Below are 13,427 nucleotides of genomic sequence, written 5' to 3'. Positions count from 1 at the left end.
GCTAATAACTTCATCAAAACTTAACTGATCAAGCTTATTTTCAAACTTGATCTGTATACTGGTCAGATTGATCACTCCTGTGAGTTGCAAGACAAAAGGCTGATTGGTTTTCCTTAAAATGCGTTATCAGTGTTGCATGTATGCTGAATAAAGGGAAAAAAACAGCATTACTTTAGTAAAAATAGTCCAATCATGCCAATTTTCAAACTTGACCTGCGTATAATAAATATTCACCAGTTCTGTAAATTTCAATCCAAGGAAAGGAAAAACATTTTTACACTTATCATGTTATCGGTGTTATAAAAGTGCTGAAAAAATTTTAAAAAAAAAAAAAAAAAAAGAAAACTTCCATAAAAATTGCCCGATCTTGCTGATTTTCAAACTTGACCTGCGTATTATGAATATTCATTAGTTCTGTAAGTTTCAAGCCAAATGAAAAAACAGTTTTCCACTTATTGTGTTATCAGTGCTGCATATATGCTGAAAAAAGTGAAAAAACAGCATAAATTCCCTAACAATAATCGAATCATGCTGATTTTCGAACTTGACTTGCGTATTATGAATATTTATCAGTTCTACAAGTTTCAAGCCAAAAGGTAAATTGGTTTTCCACTTATGGTGTTATCGGTGCTGCATATATGCTGAAAAATAGTGAAAAAAACAGCATAAATTCCCTAAAAATGACCCAATCATGCTGATTTTCGAACTTGACCTGTGTATTATGAATATTAATCAGTTTTGTAAGTTTCAAGCCAAAAGGTAGGATGGTTTTCCACTTATCGTGTTATCGGGGTTGCATATATGCTGAAAAAAGTGAAAAAACAGCATAAATTCCCTAAAAATGACCCGATCATGCTGATTTTCGAACTTGACCTGCGTATTATGAATATTCATCAGTTCTGTAACTTTCAAGCCAAAAGGTAAAATGGTTTTTCACTTATCGTGTTATCGGTGCTGCATATATGCTGAAAAAAGTGAAAAAACAGCATAAATTCCCTAAAAGTGACCCGATCATGCTGATTTTCGAACTTGACCTGCGTATTATGAATATTCATCAGTTTTGTAAGTTTCAAGTCAAAAGGTAAAATGGTTTTCCACTTATCGTGTTATCAGTGCTGCATATATGCTGAAAAAAGTGAAAAAACAGCATAAATTCCCTAAAAGTGACCCGATCATGCTGATTTTCGAACTTGACCTGCGTATTATGAATATTCATCAGTTCTGTAAGTTTCATACCAAAAGAAAAAACAGTTTTCCATTTATCGTGTTATCGGTAAAAGTGCACGGCGACGGCGACGGCGGCGACGGCGACGACAGACGCAGATGATGGCTATATGTACAGACACATCTGTGTCTGTACATAAAAACATTATATCACATAAATTGGCATAGGTGACAATATCTATATGTATAGGCTTCAATTCAGTGCCGTCAATTTGGTTTATAATTTTTTTGTTATGTAGTTATGATCCCCTAATTACAATGCATCATTGAAAAAAGGCTTTATTTTGCCTTATTAACGATTACTAGTAAATTTGAACTAAGATTTTCAAACATTCAGTGGGTGTCACTAAACTGGCATTAAAACAATGTTCATGGGTGCTCATGCAGGTAAAGAAGAGATTTTTTTACCAAAAACTCTCAAATATGTCATTGGTAGGATGACATTTATGTAAATGAAAAGGAATTTAGTCAGTGAACACTCCAGATTTATGTATTATCCAAAGCATGTATGTAAAGACGGTAATTTAGGATATTTTGTCTAACCCTGTCCATGGCCTTAATGTAAAAATTTATTGTCACCAATCACAAAATAATACCTTCTCCTCCCACTCTGTCAGTCGACTGGGCCTCACACCACTTTTCTGGCACATTGCCGCACGCAGTTTCGCCTCTTTCTGTTTAGTGCGACTTGTCAAGTCATGCCATTTTTTCCTGACATCGCGAAAACTCCGTTTTATATGTGAAACACTGTTAACTCTAGGAGGAAAACAATCATGATAATAATATTATACAAGCATAAGAATCATGTCAAGCAATCTAGGTAATGAACATATTGTAATTTAATGGTACAAGTGCTTTCAAAATACAATAACATACACTATACCAATATGAACTATCCTGAACTGAAGACACTTTAAATAAAAACCTGATACACAAATTACAGTATTTACTTCAGAAAATAACATTCTACATGAACTTACTTTTCAGCAACTTCAGTCCATTCCCTTTGTTTGGACTTTGAAGTCACAGCATTGGTGAAAGGACTAAATAGCATAGGTCTGCATGAGACCTCTTCCACCAACACTGCCACTTCAGCATTGCTGTATCGCTCTGCTCTGCTCTTCTTCATTTCGTGGTGCACAGACGATAAATTTGTTATCGTCCCTCCAAACAAAAAAGAACCGCTAGATAAGATGTCTTCAAGGCTATTAATTTAACTTCTGGCTATGCAAACCTATTACATTGCGCCTGCCTCAGTTTTTGGCTTTATGTGCAAGGTGCTTACCAAGGCCTCACAACCGTGTTACAAACTCTCGGGGCTATGAATATCCAAATTCTAGGCTATTTCATGTCTGTGAGTACCCTGAAACTCTGAAGCATGTCATTAGCAAATAAAGTCGTTTTCTATCGGTTCGTGAACCAGTTTGATATATTTTTTGTTTTTTATTTAAGCTATTGATTCTGTAGTGTTAGCTCTTCCGCACGCCATTTGTAAGTGACGCGACATCTAGCCACGAGAGTTCCTAGCGCAGGGTGTTTTGAGGCCTTACCTCTACTTCTATGCAAAAACTAAGGCAACGATTGCCAAAGCGTCGAGAAAGCAGGGGAAAGGTATCACAATCGCAAATACAGGGTACCAATTAACAAGTGACAATGCAGACTATACATGTATATAGGCTTTTAATATAACTTTTTCATGTCTAATCTGATGGGTAAATGAAGCAAAACTGCAAAGAGTTTAACATTCCAATTCCAAAATACACAATTTTCAAATATACTCACAATATAAAGCTTGTAGACTTTACTTGCCGCTTGTCAGTAACACTTCTTAACACGTTACACAGCACGAAACATCTGAGGCGTGTGCGTCACGTACGCAAACACAAATCGCAAGACGAGTATAACGCATGCGCATAAAGGAAACGGGATTCCCTGGTGTTTATATGGATCACATATCCGCTTTTGGAGCGACTGTGAGAAAGAAAGTAGTGGCACGATGTTCCACGGCCAAGGTAACCTTTCAGGTAGGCCTAATGTGCTTTAAACATTTAGAAAAAATGTTGATAAAAGTTGCTTTTAATTTACCCCTGCCCTGTGATTTTTGATTTTACGTACAAAGGTTATCACCATCATACTCATATTTGTCTACAGAATTTAGTATCAAAATCCAAACGAAATCCAAATGCTGCTTTCACTTCTTTGATTATTAACTTTTTTGTAATTGCCAAGATTTATCTCGTATTTTTCTTGTTGACATTTGTAAATGTTTTGGAAGACATACGTCAGATATTAAAAATATTTTGTGTGTGTATATAATTTGTATAGGGTCTATTATACACTTTACGTTAGGACTCATATTGACAATGTATGTTGTGCAAACGCATGCAAACAAAAGCCTGAAATAGTGTAAAATTTCCAGTCTGAGCATCCAACATGATGCGAGTGCTCTCAAATTTTTCACTTACCACTCATCTCCTCAACTTATTTACTCTTACCACAGTAAATTCCTGTCGACAGAGCCATGAGTAAGATAACGTTCATCTTCTTGTCTACCAGTTAGGCCACCATAAAATAAAACATCTGGGAAAAACAAACCATAAACTTCTGCATGCCCAAAGTATGTCAAAAAGTGATACAACCTACTGTGCAGAACTGAGTCCAATATAAGTTGCTTGAGCAACATTATTATTATTTGAGAGTTTGTTTTGGGGGCAGGATACAATTTCTGACAAATCTCTCACAAGAATAATCTGTTTGTTGCAGACATTCCCCCTTAAGAACATGTGTATGTTTTCACAGTGATCTAACTGGTAGACAAGCAGCTAAAATTCTCACCTTACACCTGGCTCTGTTGATGGGAATTGAAGTACTAGATACCAGTATATGGATTAGCATTCAAGTGTACAGTAGTCATGTAAGTTAACTGGAGCTGTTTTATATCTCAGATGACTCTGATGAAGATAGTGGGGGGATGACCATAGATGAAGGGTGGAAAAAAGGAGGATTTGGGGCCAAGAAAAGAGTGCTCCATGTGGAAACAAATGAAGAGGGAAATGCAGTTGAACCACCCACAAAGAAAAAGAAGGGTGCTGAATACTCAAGCAAAGCACAGAAAATGATGGTAATGTACATGTATACAGATTGGCTGCATGATGTGCTTTTTTAAATTCTAACTAGGTAATCAACAGTTTTATATAAAGATATTTAGTGCTGATCCAGTTTTTAAAGGTATATTGATGGATACAACACTCACTTTTTCACAGACTGAATGAGTCATTGTTGAATGCTAATGACTTCTGCAGCTAGGAATATTGAACTGACATGTGTTCTGTATCTTTCCTTTATTTTATCTATTTCTATTTTTTATGTTTATTGTGGTGTACATAATTGTAACAATTTGGAAGATAATCAGTATAGGTTTCTCTTTCTATAGGCAAAAATGGGTTACAAAGAAGGCAGTGGATTAGGATTAAATAAACAGGGCAGAGTAGACCCTGTTGAGGCATCAAAGCAAAGGGGAAGACGAGGTCTTGGATTGCAACTTGGGGCATTTGAGCCTGCAGATGTAGAATGGAGCTGGGAAGATGTAAGATAACATTTAACATATTTTTTTCTTAGCTTTTGTGCTGTTAAACATTATAAAACATTTTTTGTACATTGAATATAAAGTCACATACCCATTTTTTGCTGTATGACAGTAAAGATTTATACTATAAGATTATGAAATCTTTGGGTGACTGTAAATTTGGTTTTGATATTTTATCTTTTTGAATGTAACAGCTATATGTTTTACAATGAAGATAGGTAACTTATTTTGAGTATTGAAAAGCAAATGCCAATTTTTCAAGGTCTCTGCAAAGGAAACAGTGGAGTGGATGCCTTCATGTACAGACCCAGTCCCATCCATAGATACAATGGAATCATGGATGAGAGAAGGAAAGGTGATGTATGGCATTATTCTTAACATACAGGTTCACTGGTCAACACTTACTATTCAGTCAGGCTACAATTGGTTTTCTTTTAAATGAGATAAACACAAAAGTTTCATTTGGGGTCAATATATAAATCAGCAATTATATTGCATACTCTTTGCTATTTATCACTTTGAAATGGAATCTGGTATAACTTGGGATTGAGGAGGTTCATGCATAAAGTTTTCTTGGAAACTGCAGTAAAGTCAGAAAAATGAAAAGATACTTAATTATAACTATAAAAAAGAGTGATTCTCCTTCAGACAAACATTAGTTAATTTAAAACAATGTGACCTTCAAGTAATTTTTATATGCTTTTTCAGAAAAAGTTAACAATTGATGACGAAACTCAATTTTGTACTGAATCAGTCCTACAAGATGTACTGAAATGCAAGGTGAGCAAATTATAATATACTTAATCAAAATTATATTTGAAAAGATATAGCTGGTTTTAAAAAACAATAATATGGTGATAGATTGACATTCATTAAGTTAAAAAAATGTTTTGAACTACGAAAATATTTTCAAATTTGATAGATTATATGAAATACTGTTATATGAAATACTTAGAGTTTTGCATTAGAATTTCACAGATTCACTGAATTACTCAACCCAAAATTACAACCTATACAATACTTGTCCTTGAATTTCTATTTTTATATGTAAACTAAATTAAGTTTGTGCTGTTTCTTATTTTACAGAGTATGTTTGATATACTAGAGCCAGAAGAGATGCGCAGAGCCAGGACAAGGTCTAACCCATATGAGACTATACGTGGAGCCATATTCTTGAATAGGTTTGTAAAATTAAGTTTTTTTCATTGAAACATTTGTTTGTCATAGTTGTAAATCTTGATATATATATATATAGTTACAGGGATTTTCTGCATTTCTAGTATTTTGTATTGGTTTTATTATTAAGGCTGTTTTGGTTACAGATAGCACACACAGACTGAAATTGTGTGCCTTCTACATTCACCCTTACTGGTAATCTTCAAGGTTTGATAATTATTTGTTGATCTCTTGGCACATACCTATGACATCATTATATACAATGATGACCTGTATAACTTATTCATTTTAAGTGGTTTCGTAATGTCATAACAGGGCTGCTGTTAAGATGGCCAACATGGACGCAGTTCTAGATTTTATGTTCACCAACCCAAAGGACAGAGAAGGGGTAAGTTATTTGTTATAAGTTTTATCATTACGTTAAACAATTGGTTGGTCCATTGGTCATGATCTTGCCGTTTAGGAAGTTAAGTGTTAGATTATTAACTTACCATTTGTTTCAAGATATTGTCTTTATATACATCTATTTTTATTTATTATTATTATTTTTATTTATTTATTTATTTATTTTTTTGCATTCTATTTTCTTTCAATTCCAGAGAAGCGTTGTTGGTCCAAATGAGTTACTATATTTTGCTGATGTCTGTGCTGGTCCTGGTGGTTTCAGTGAATACATACTGTGGAGGAAAAAATGGCATGCTAAAGGTTTTGGTTTCACACTGAAAGGACCCTGTGATTTCAAGCTGGAGGACTTCCTGGCTGCACCCAGTGAAATGTTTGAACCTTACTATGGTAAATATTATAAGTGAAGGTCTAACCCATATGAGACTGTTTCTCTGTCAGATATTCTCTCACAAAATGTTTTAGGCAAAATCTAACCTGTGTACTGAACAGTTAACATTTTGTGTTTCTTGTTTAAAGTTAATTATTGTCACTGATACTTCACCACTGCATTGTTAAACAATGGATATTATTAATCTAAAAGATTAAAATGCTGACATTGGTTAATTTCGTAGTCTCATTCTGTACAAGGAATTTTTATTCATTTTTATTCATATTTATTTCCAGGTGTCAATGATGATGGGGACATTTATAGGCCAGAAAACCTTATCTCTCTGCAAAAATTTGTTTTGGAGAACACAAACAATAAAGGAGTCCATTTTGTCATGGCTGATGGTGTGAGTCTGTTAAAACTTTTTACTGCCAAGTTTATGGTACTAAAGAAAATTGAGAAGTGGTTTTACATTTTACCAAAGATAAACATTTTCTGTGATTATTTCAATTTTGTCTGGCTCAAATGGATTTTCCTTACCAAATACGTAAACCAACAGCCGCTCCCTCACTGCAACTACTTTTATAAGCATCTTTTACAAAGAAAAGTAATTATTCCTGTTTTAAGATTTCAGCGAATTGTTTATTTCAAGAGAAAGTTATTTTTAGCAATTTTTGTTTTTCTAGGGATTTTCAGTTGAAGGTCAAGAAAATATCCAGGAAATTTTGTCCAAAAGGTTATACCTGTGTCAATTTTTAGCTGCCCTTATGCTACTGAGGGATGGTAAGTACTGGTAGCCTATGTGTAGCAAGGTAGCTTTATTTCCTTTGCTAAGTTTCATATGGCAAAACATTAATTTTGCATCATATTGCTATTTTTTGTTTCCCATACGAGGTTATGTAAATGTCTACCAAACAATTTTTCTATTACCTGTCTTTCACATTTAGGTGGACATTTTGTTTGCAAACTTTTTGATATCTTCACTGCATACAGCGTTGGGCTTGTTTACCTGATGTACAAGGCTTTTGAACATGTGGCCATTTTCAAACCAGTTACAAGTAGACCTGCAAATTCAGAGAGGTAAGGCACGCATACAAGTTTCATATTGTTCAGAGTTGAATCATTGTTAAAGAATGTGGTACCAGATACCAAAATCTAACAATAAGTCAGGTAAATAAAACAACTTTTGTTTACATTTTAATAATATATCACTTAAATTATCATCTACCTAACTTGTGAAGATATTCAATGAAATATTTTGTAGCAGTTTTTTTTTCACACACTTCAGTGTTAAACTTCACCTTTGCTACTCTGTATAGGTACATTGTATGTAAATATAAGCGTCAAGATGCTCAGGCAGTGACAGATTACATGTATCACATCAACCTAGCCCTGGAAAAGATGGGAAGCACCAGTGACAATGATATAATAGAGGTGGTCCCAGATAATGTCATGAGAAGTGATCACAAGTTTGTGGATTATATCATTACATCAAATGACAAGTGAGTGGACTTTCATTTTGTCAATCATTGCATAGCAGAATGCACACTTGTGTGTATTGTTATGAAATTATGTTAAATCATGGATGTATATTCTTATGCATTTTCACATACATTAAGACATTAATGAGTTTGGCTGGGTTAAACGTGCTGTTTTGAAAACCTCACAAAAGTAATATTTGAAAGGTGCATCCCAGGATGCTGTCACTTTTCCAGGGTCTTCTAAACAACATATTGATCAAAAACTTGAGTCCGTAATTGTTTTGTTATGGAATATAATACTGGCTGAATGTCAGTGCTCTCTAAGGTAACATCAAAAGTTGCATCATGGTTGTCATAAGCCATAATTGTCATCTGATTGATGGTATCTTTTCTTTACTCTTATTGGTAAAAAAACATTGATCTCATCATCAGTCAATATTATGCTTGGTGTAGACATTTGTCAGTAGTGATTCCCAGAAATAAGATCATATTCTATGCATATTACCGGTATATAATAACTACGTTATTGAGTAATTAGTAATTACTTATATATATGCTGATTGTTTTCTGTGAATTTTTTATTGAAGAATAAACAATATGTTTATTTGGTAAAGTAAACTTGTTTATTCCTTTTCAGCTTGGGAATAAAACAGGCATTGAACTTGGCCAAAATACAAGCCTTTGCAAAAAATCCGTAAGATTATTACAAAAAATCAACTAGATACTGGCTTAATTGCTGTTAAATGTTGTAAAAGTCATGATTTATAACTCAGATACACTACAGGTATAATAATAGTTACAACAGTATTAAGAGGAAAATCTCAGAGCTGTCAGAGAAATGATTTTTTTTTTTTGTTAGCATATAAATACATTTTTGTGAGACAAACTGAAGAAAAAAATTATTTTGTCTTCTCTTTTTTTGAGAGACTACTGTTTCTTAATGTTTGTAGACACTGAAATGTTTTGTAACATTCCAGTGATTTGTATGAAGAGAGACAATCACTTATGAGGGCAGAATGTTTAGAGACATGGCAGGTAATGCACTAACAACCATTTTTACTTTTTCAAATTGCTAAACTGTGATATATGTAATTCTTTCAAATAATTTTTTACAGTTTTTTGCATACTCCGCTTATAAGTATGAGTTTGAATATAAATATTTTATAAAATAAAAATGCTTTGGAGACACTATCCTTCTGCCATGTCTTCTGTAAGTATTAAATATTTTCTTGACCTATCATTCTGTGTAAATTTTTAACTCAGATCCCAGACAGTGTGAGAACAGCAGCATCTAAAGTGGAGGCCAAGACTAAATTTAAAGAATTAATAAAAGTGAGTACTTAATGAATTTGACTGTCACAATAGAAATGAAAATCTGCTGAAGCATGCAAAATAACATCAATTAATCTTTAAAGTTACTATAGGTCCTAGATTTAAATAGATTATTGTAAAAAGTAATATTCATTTTCTGTGTCTGTCCTTCCACACTTGCACCTTGTAGTTGCCAAACTAATTTTGGCTTCACTCTAAATTTACTGGGATGTATTGTTTGGTAGAAATGCAGGTCATTTCAAATATCACTGTAATTTTTTTATTGGTAGCATTTTAATGTGATTCTGCATTGCTTTTAATGTTTGCAGGTGTATCAGCCATGCTGCCTATTTCAAAGAACACTGTTCTAAATATATCTGCTACATAATAAAGTATTCTATTTTGCATGACAGCTTATGTGGCACCTGTTGTTTTCAGGGAGAGAATACAGATTACTTTAAACACACTCCAGCTGTACTGGATCAGACAAAGCTGAACTGTATGAAGAGTGTGTTTGACTACAGGTGCTATGTTGTAGGGGGTAATCAGAGATTGTTTCTGTTGAGTCTTGGAGTAAGTACACCATAGTATTTTATCTCATAGACATGTCTTAACAAAACACTAAAACTATGTCTATACTTGGTTTTAATCACAACAGTTGCAAATTAATCAGTGAGAGAATTGAAATATACGCTTTTTAATTTTGAATAAAAAACATTTATTTATCATCTTGTCCTCTTTGTTGCCTGCTTGTCATCTATGATGCAACATTAGTATAGACTAATTTAGTGATTGTTTGGAAAGAGAGCACACATCTACAAGTGGGATGGTCGGCCTGAAACACCCTGGAGAAAACTTGAGGAAATCAAGCTAGAGCTTCCAAAAGACACTTTGCTAGAAGGAGAACTGGTTCAAGAGTTAAAGGGAGAGGTACTTGTAGTTTACTTCACTCATTTTCCTTTCATGACCTCTGATAAAGAAACTGCAACAATATAAGGTCATAAATAAAATGCACATTGATATAGACTGTAAACAAAAGTATCAAATTGCTCTCCCTTCCCAACCCCTATCTGTAGAATATATAACAATCGCATTAACCACCTGAAACATGATTTTCTCCGATCAATTGGATGTTCAGAAAAATATTGATTTTGGTGTTTGTGTTGGTGTTGCATTCGTGCATGCATGCTCACCTGTGTTTGGCCAAATATGCATTAAGTATCTTATCTTGTCACTAATTCACTTCAATAAAAAGAATAAGGAAATACACTCTTCTACAAGTGAGATATTTTCATCTGTTTAGGGAAAAGGCCAAAGAAAACTCATGACATTTCATGTCCTGGATGCCATGTTTATTTGTGGAGATGACATCAGACAGGAACATTTTAATGTGAGGTAAATGAGTACATGCCTCTGTGGAAGAAATTGGCCATATTTGGTGTTTGACAGTTAATTACTTTAGGGATAACAACTCTTCATTTTGGTAGGTAAAGTGCCATAAAATGGATTTTCCAGGGGTGAACAAAATGTTCTAATACTTATCAGTGATTAATGAATCCATTCCTACATTTTTTTAAAGAAAGTATGTTTTTTGTAATAATCTCTTAAGAGATTATGAAGGAGGGAAGTCGTCTATGAAGGTCCACATGATGCAGTAGCAACCACATATTTCAAAATAATTGTGATGACTGCTGTTTTGGTGGTGGAATGAAATTTCTTATATTTGTGTTGTTTGCAATGTATTTATTGTGGAATTTTGAATCTCATATGTCTATCCCTTTAATTGTTTTAGAATTTTACATCTGTTTCACAACAAATATTCTTTTATATTACAGGATAGAGAAGCTAAGGTTATTTGTGAAAGCACTTTCTAAGCCCAGTCGTTCTGACTTAGCACCTGTTAGAGTGAAGGATATATATAGATTTGAAGAAATATCAGAACTTTTTGATAGGTAAGTATGGATAATATTGTGGCATGCAAATAGGTTTACATATCCCCTTTCAATTATCTACCTTTCAGATTTTCCTTTTTTTTTTAATATAGATTTTAGATTTTCTTTATAGCACTAAGCGTTAGAAAAATGATATTTTACACTAGCACTAACCATTTGTCACAAAATAACTTCTTTTTATAAAGTACATTTACCAGTCATACTCATTCCATAGAATGGCCAGTGTCAACCAGGCTAGTATTGTTATTCTATACATGTTTGAGTACCCTCTTTGATTTCAGCTTAGAGATGAAATCTGTTAAGGGCTCTTCTTTCCCAAGATTATGCTATTGTAATAGCAGTGGCTGCCATTTCTTACCTTCGGGGGTGTTCTTTGTCAAGACTGTCAAAGGTAATATAAAATCTGTATCATTTGTAGGGTACAAAATGTTCACAAATTATAATATATAAAAATATTTAAATAATAATAATAATAATAATAATAATAAAACAGATATTGTGACAGTTTAGTGAAACTTGCAAATGCATAAATGTATTGTTATTGTTACTATTTTAATTTTATGGATGTACTTTCAGACCCTTGGGTGATGAGTTTTAGTCGGAGCAGTAATAGAAAGTATTACTTTAACAAGAAGAATGGGGAGTCCATGTTTGCTACGCCACCAGAGTCCATAGCTGATGTGAGGTTAGCTGTAAAGTTTTTGGAAGGCATCCATATTAGTGTTTGTCTGGTTTGTTTAGAATCTAGCATGCCTTGTATTTAGATGTGATTTGATTTGGTATGATCCTTTTGGTCATTATTTTTTAAAAGGGCTATTATGAAATTATGTAACAAAGAGAAAATACTGTACAGTTGCTGCATTGAGAATGTTTATATGTACCATATCAGTGGTAAGCCACTTACATTTTATATTGCATATTGTTGCTGTTTTCCTCTATCAATCTGCTTTTGTTATTTATAGGGACACTTTATTACAAAGAGTGTTTTGGCCATGGGAAAGTGGAGTTAAAGTGCATGAAAAACAGGAAAAGTGTGACCCTGACAAACTGTCAAAAAACCAACTACTCCAGTATGTGCATCAGAAGACTGTAGACAAGAAGAGATAACTGAAGATTGTAGATCTAGATATTTCTGTCAAATTTCAACAAAAATACTATATTGTCTTTGGTACAAGAAGTGATAAATATCAATATTAACAGCTTCCAGTGTTGAAATTAGCAGCAAATATTCATGGAGTATTAAAACACATAATCTACAACACATTGCGTAGAAATGGAAGACATTTTGGAATCTGGACACTATATTCCTACAAGGTTGAGCTATATCAATTGAATGAGTAATAGGTAATTCAACTGTCAAATCATATATAGTAATTGGCAGGATTTTTTCATAAATCTGTTGAACAGATAAATACCCCAAATGGTAAATAGCTCTTTAATGTACAGTAAATACATTGTCTCACTACATAACGTAAGTGAAATTAAAAAAAAAACTTAAGACTTTTCACTGAGAAAGCTAGATATAACAAGGAAATATTAAAACATAGGGGGTTGGTTTATAAAGGAATAACACAGCATGTTCTTTTTTTTTGCCCTTGGTTAAATTTGTTTTTGAATTTTAATATCTTACAAACCCATTTTGAAGAGATGTTTGTGTAATAGTTCTAAAATCTAGCTGTGTATGACTGATTTGCCTAATGGTTTCCGACAAACAAAATAGGGCCTCACACCACTTTCCACCAAATAATGAACTTTTAATATAAACTGTCAACTATCAATATGCTATTTAAGCATTAAAAGCATTGTAGAAAATAATTACAATTCTTTTTATAATTGAATTTTTTTGGCATTGTGATATGTTAGGTTAACATTCTGCAATTAAACATAAACAGATGAAAATGTTAATAAAAGATAAATGTAAGTCA

The 13,427-nt window shown here is 33.3% G+C and overlaps 2 protein-coding genes across 3 annotated transcripts in view; one reads left to right on the top strand and one right to left on the bottom strand.

Moving 5' to 3' along the window:
• The window catches only part of LOC106177774 (NADPH:adrenodoxin oxidoreductase, mitochondrial-like), a 20,288-nt gene extending 17,173 nt beyond the window's left edge, over nucleotides 1-3,115 (bottom strand). The window contains exon 1 of one of the 2 annotated variants that reach the window (XM_013560653.3): nucleotides 3,007-3,115. The gene's annotated coding sequence lies outside the window, so the exon portion shown is untranslated. The remainder of the gene's footprint in view (nucleotides 1-3,006) is intronic. The other variant, XM_013560654.3, reaches the window with a different exon arrangement.
• On the top strand, nucleotides 3,085-13,427 carry LOC106177770 (cap-specific mRNA (nucleoside-2'-O-)-methyltransferase 1). Its single transcript, XM_013560645.2, has 22 exons — nucleotides 3,085-3,248; nucleotides 4,170-4,345; nucleotides 4,658-4,810; nucleotides 5,073-5,165; nucleotides 5,519-5,590; nucleotides 5,897-5,991; nucleotides 6,302-6,374; nucleotides 6,586-6,778; nucleotides 7,055-7,164; nucleotides 7,445-7,541; nucleotides 7,706-7,838; nucleotides 8,078-8,260; nucleotides 8,877-8,933; nucleotides 9,217-9,274; nucleotides 9,503-9,571; nucleotides 9,989-10,123; nucleotides 10,355-10,480; nucleotides 10,854-10,945; nucleotides 11,386-11,502; nucleotides 11,784-11,893; nucleotides 12,079-12,187; nucleotides 12,465-13,427. Exons 1-22 carry the CDS (start codon nucleotides 3,221-3,223, stop codon nucleotides 12,607-12,609), a joined length of 2,424 nt encoding a protein of 807 aa, XP_013416099.1. The 5' UTR covers nucleotides 3,085-3,220; the 3' UTR covers nucleotides 12,610-13,427.

The sequence above is a fragment of the Lingula anatina genome, chromosome 2 (genome assembly GCF_051362555.1).
Source record: "Lingula anatina isolate TDL-2025a chromosome 2, LinAna3.0, whole genome shotgun sequence".
NCBI lineage: Eukaryota > Metazoa > Brachiopoda > Lingulata > Lingulida > Lingulidae > Lingula > Lingula anatina.
This window is presented reverse-complemented; position numbering and strand designations above follow the sequence as displayed.

Coding starts and splice junctions, on each gene's coding strand:
- LOC106177770 (XM_013560645.2), top strand. CDS start 3,221: ATGTTCCACGGCCAAGGTAACCTTTCAG. Junction 7,542..7,705: donor CCTTATGCTACTGAGGGATG/GTAAGTACTGGT, acceptor TTTCACATTTAG/GTGGACATTTTGTTTGCAAA. Junction 11,894..12,078: donor CTTTGTCAAGACTGTCAAAG/GTAATATAAAAT, acceptor ATGTACTTTCAG/ACCCTTGGGTGATGAGTTTT.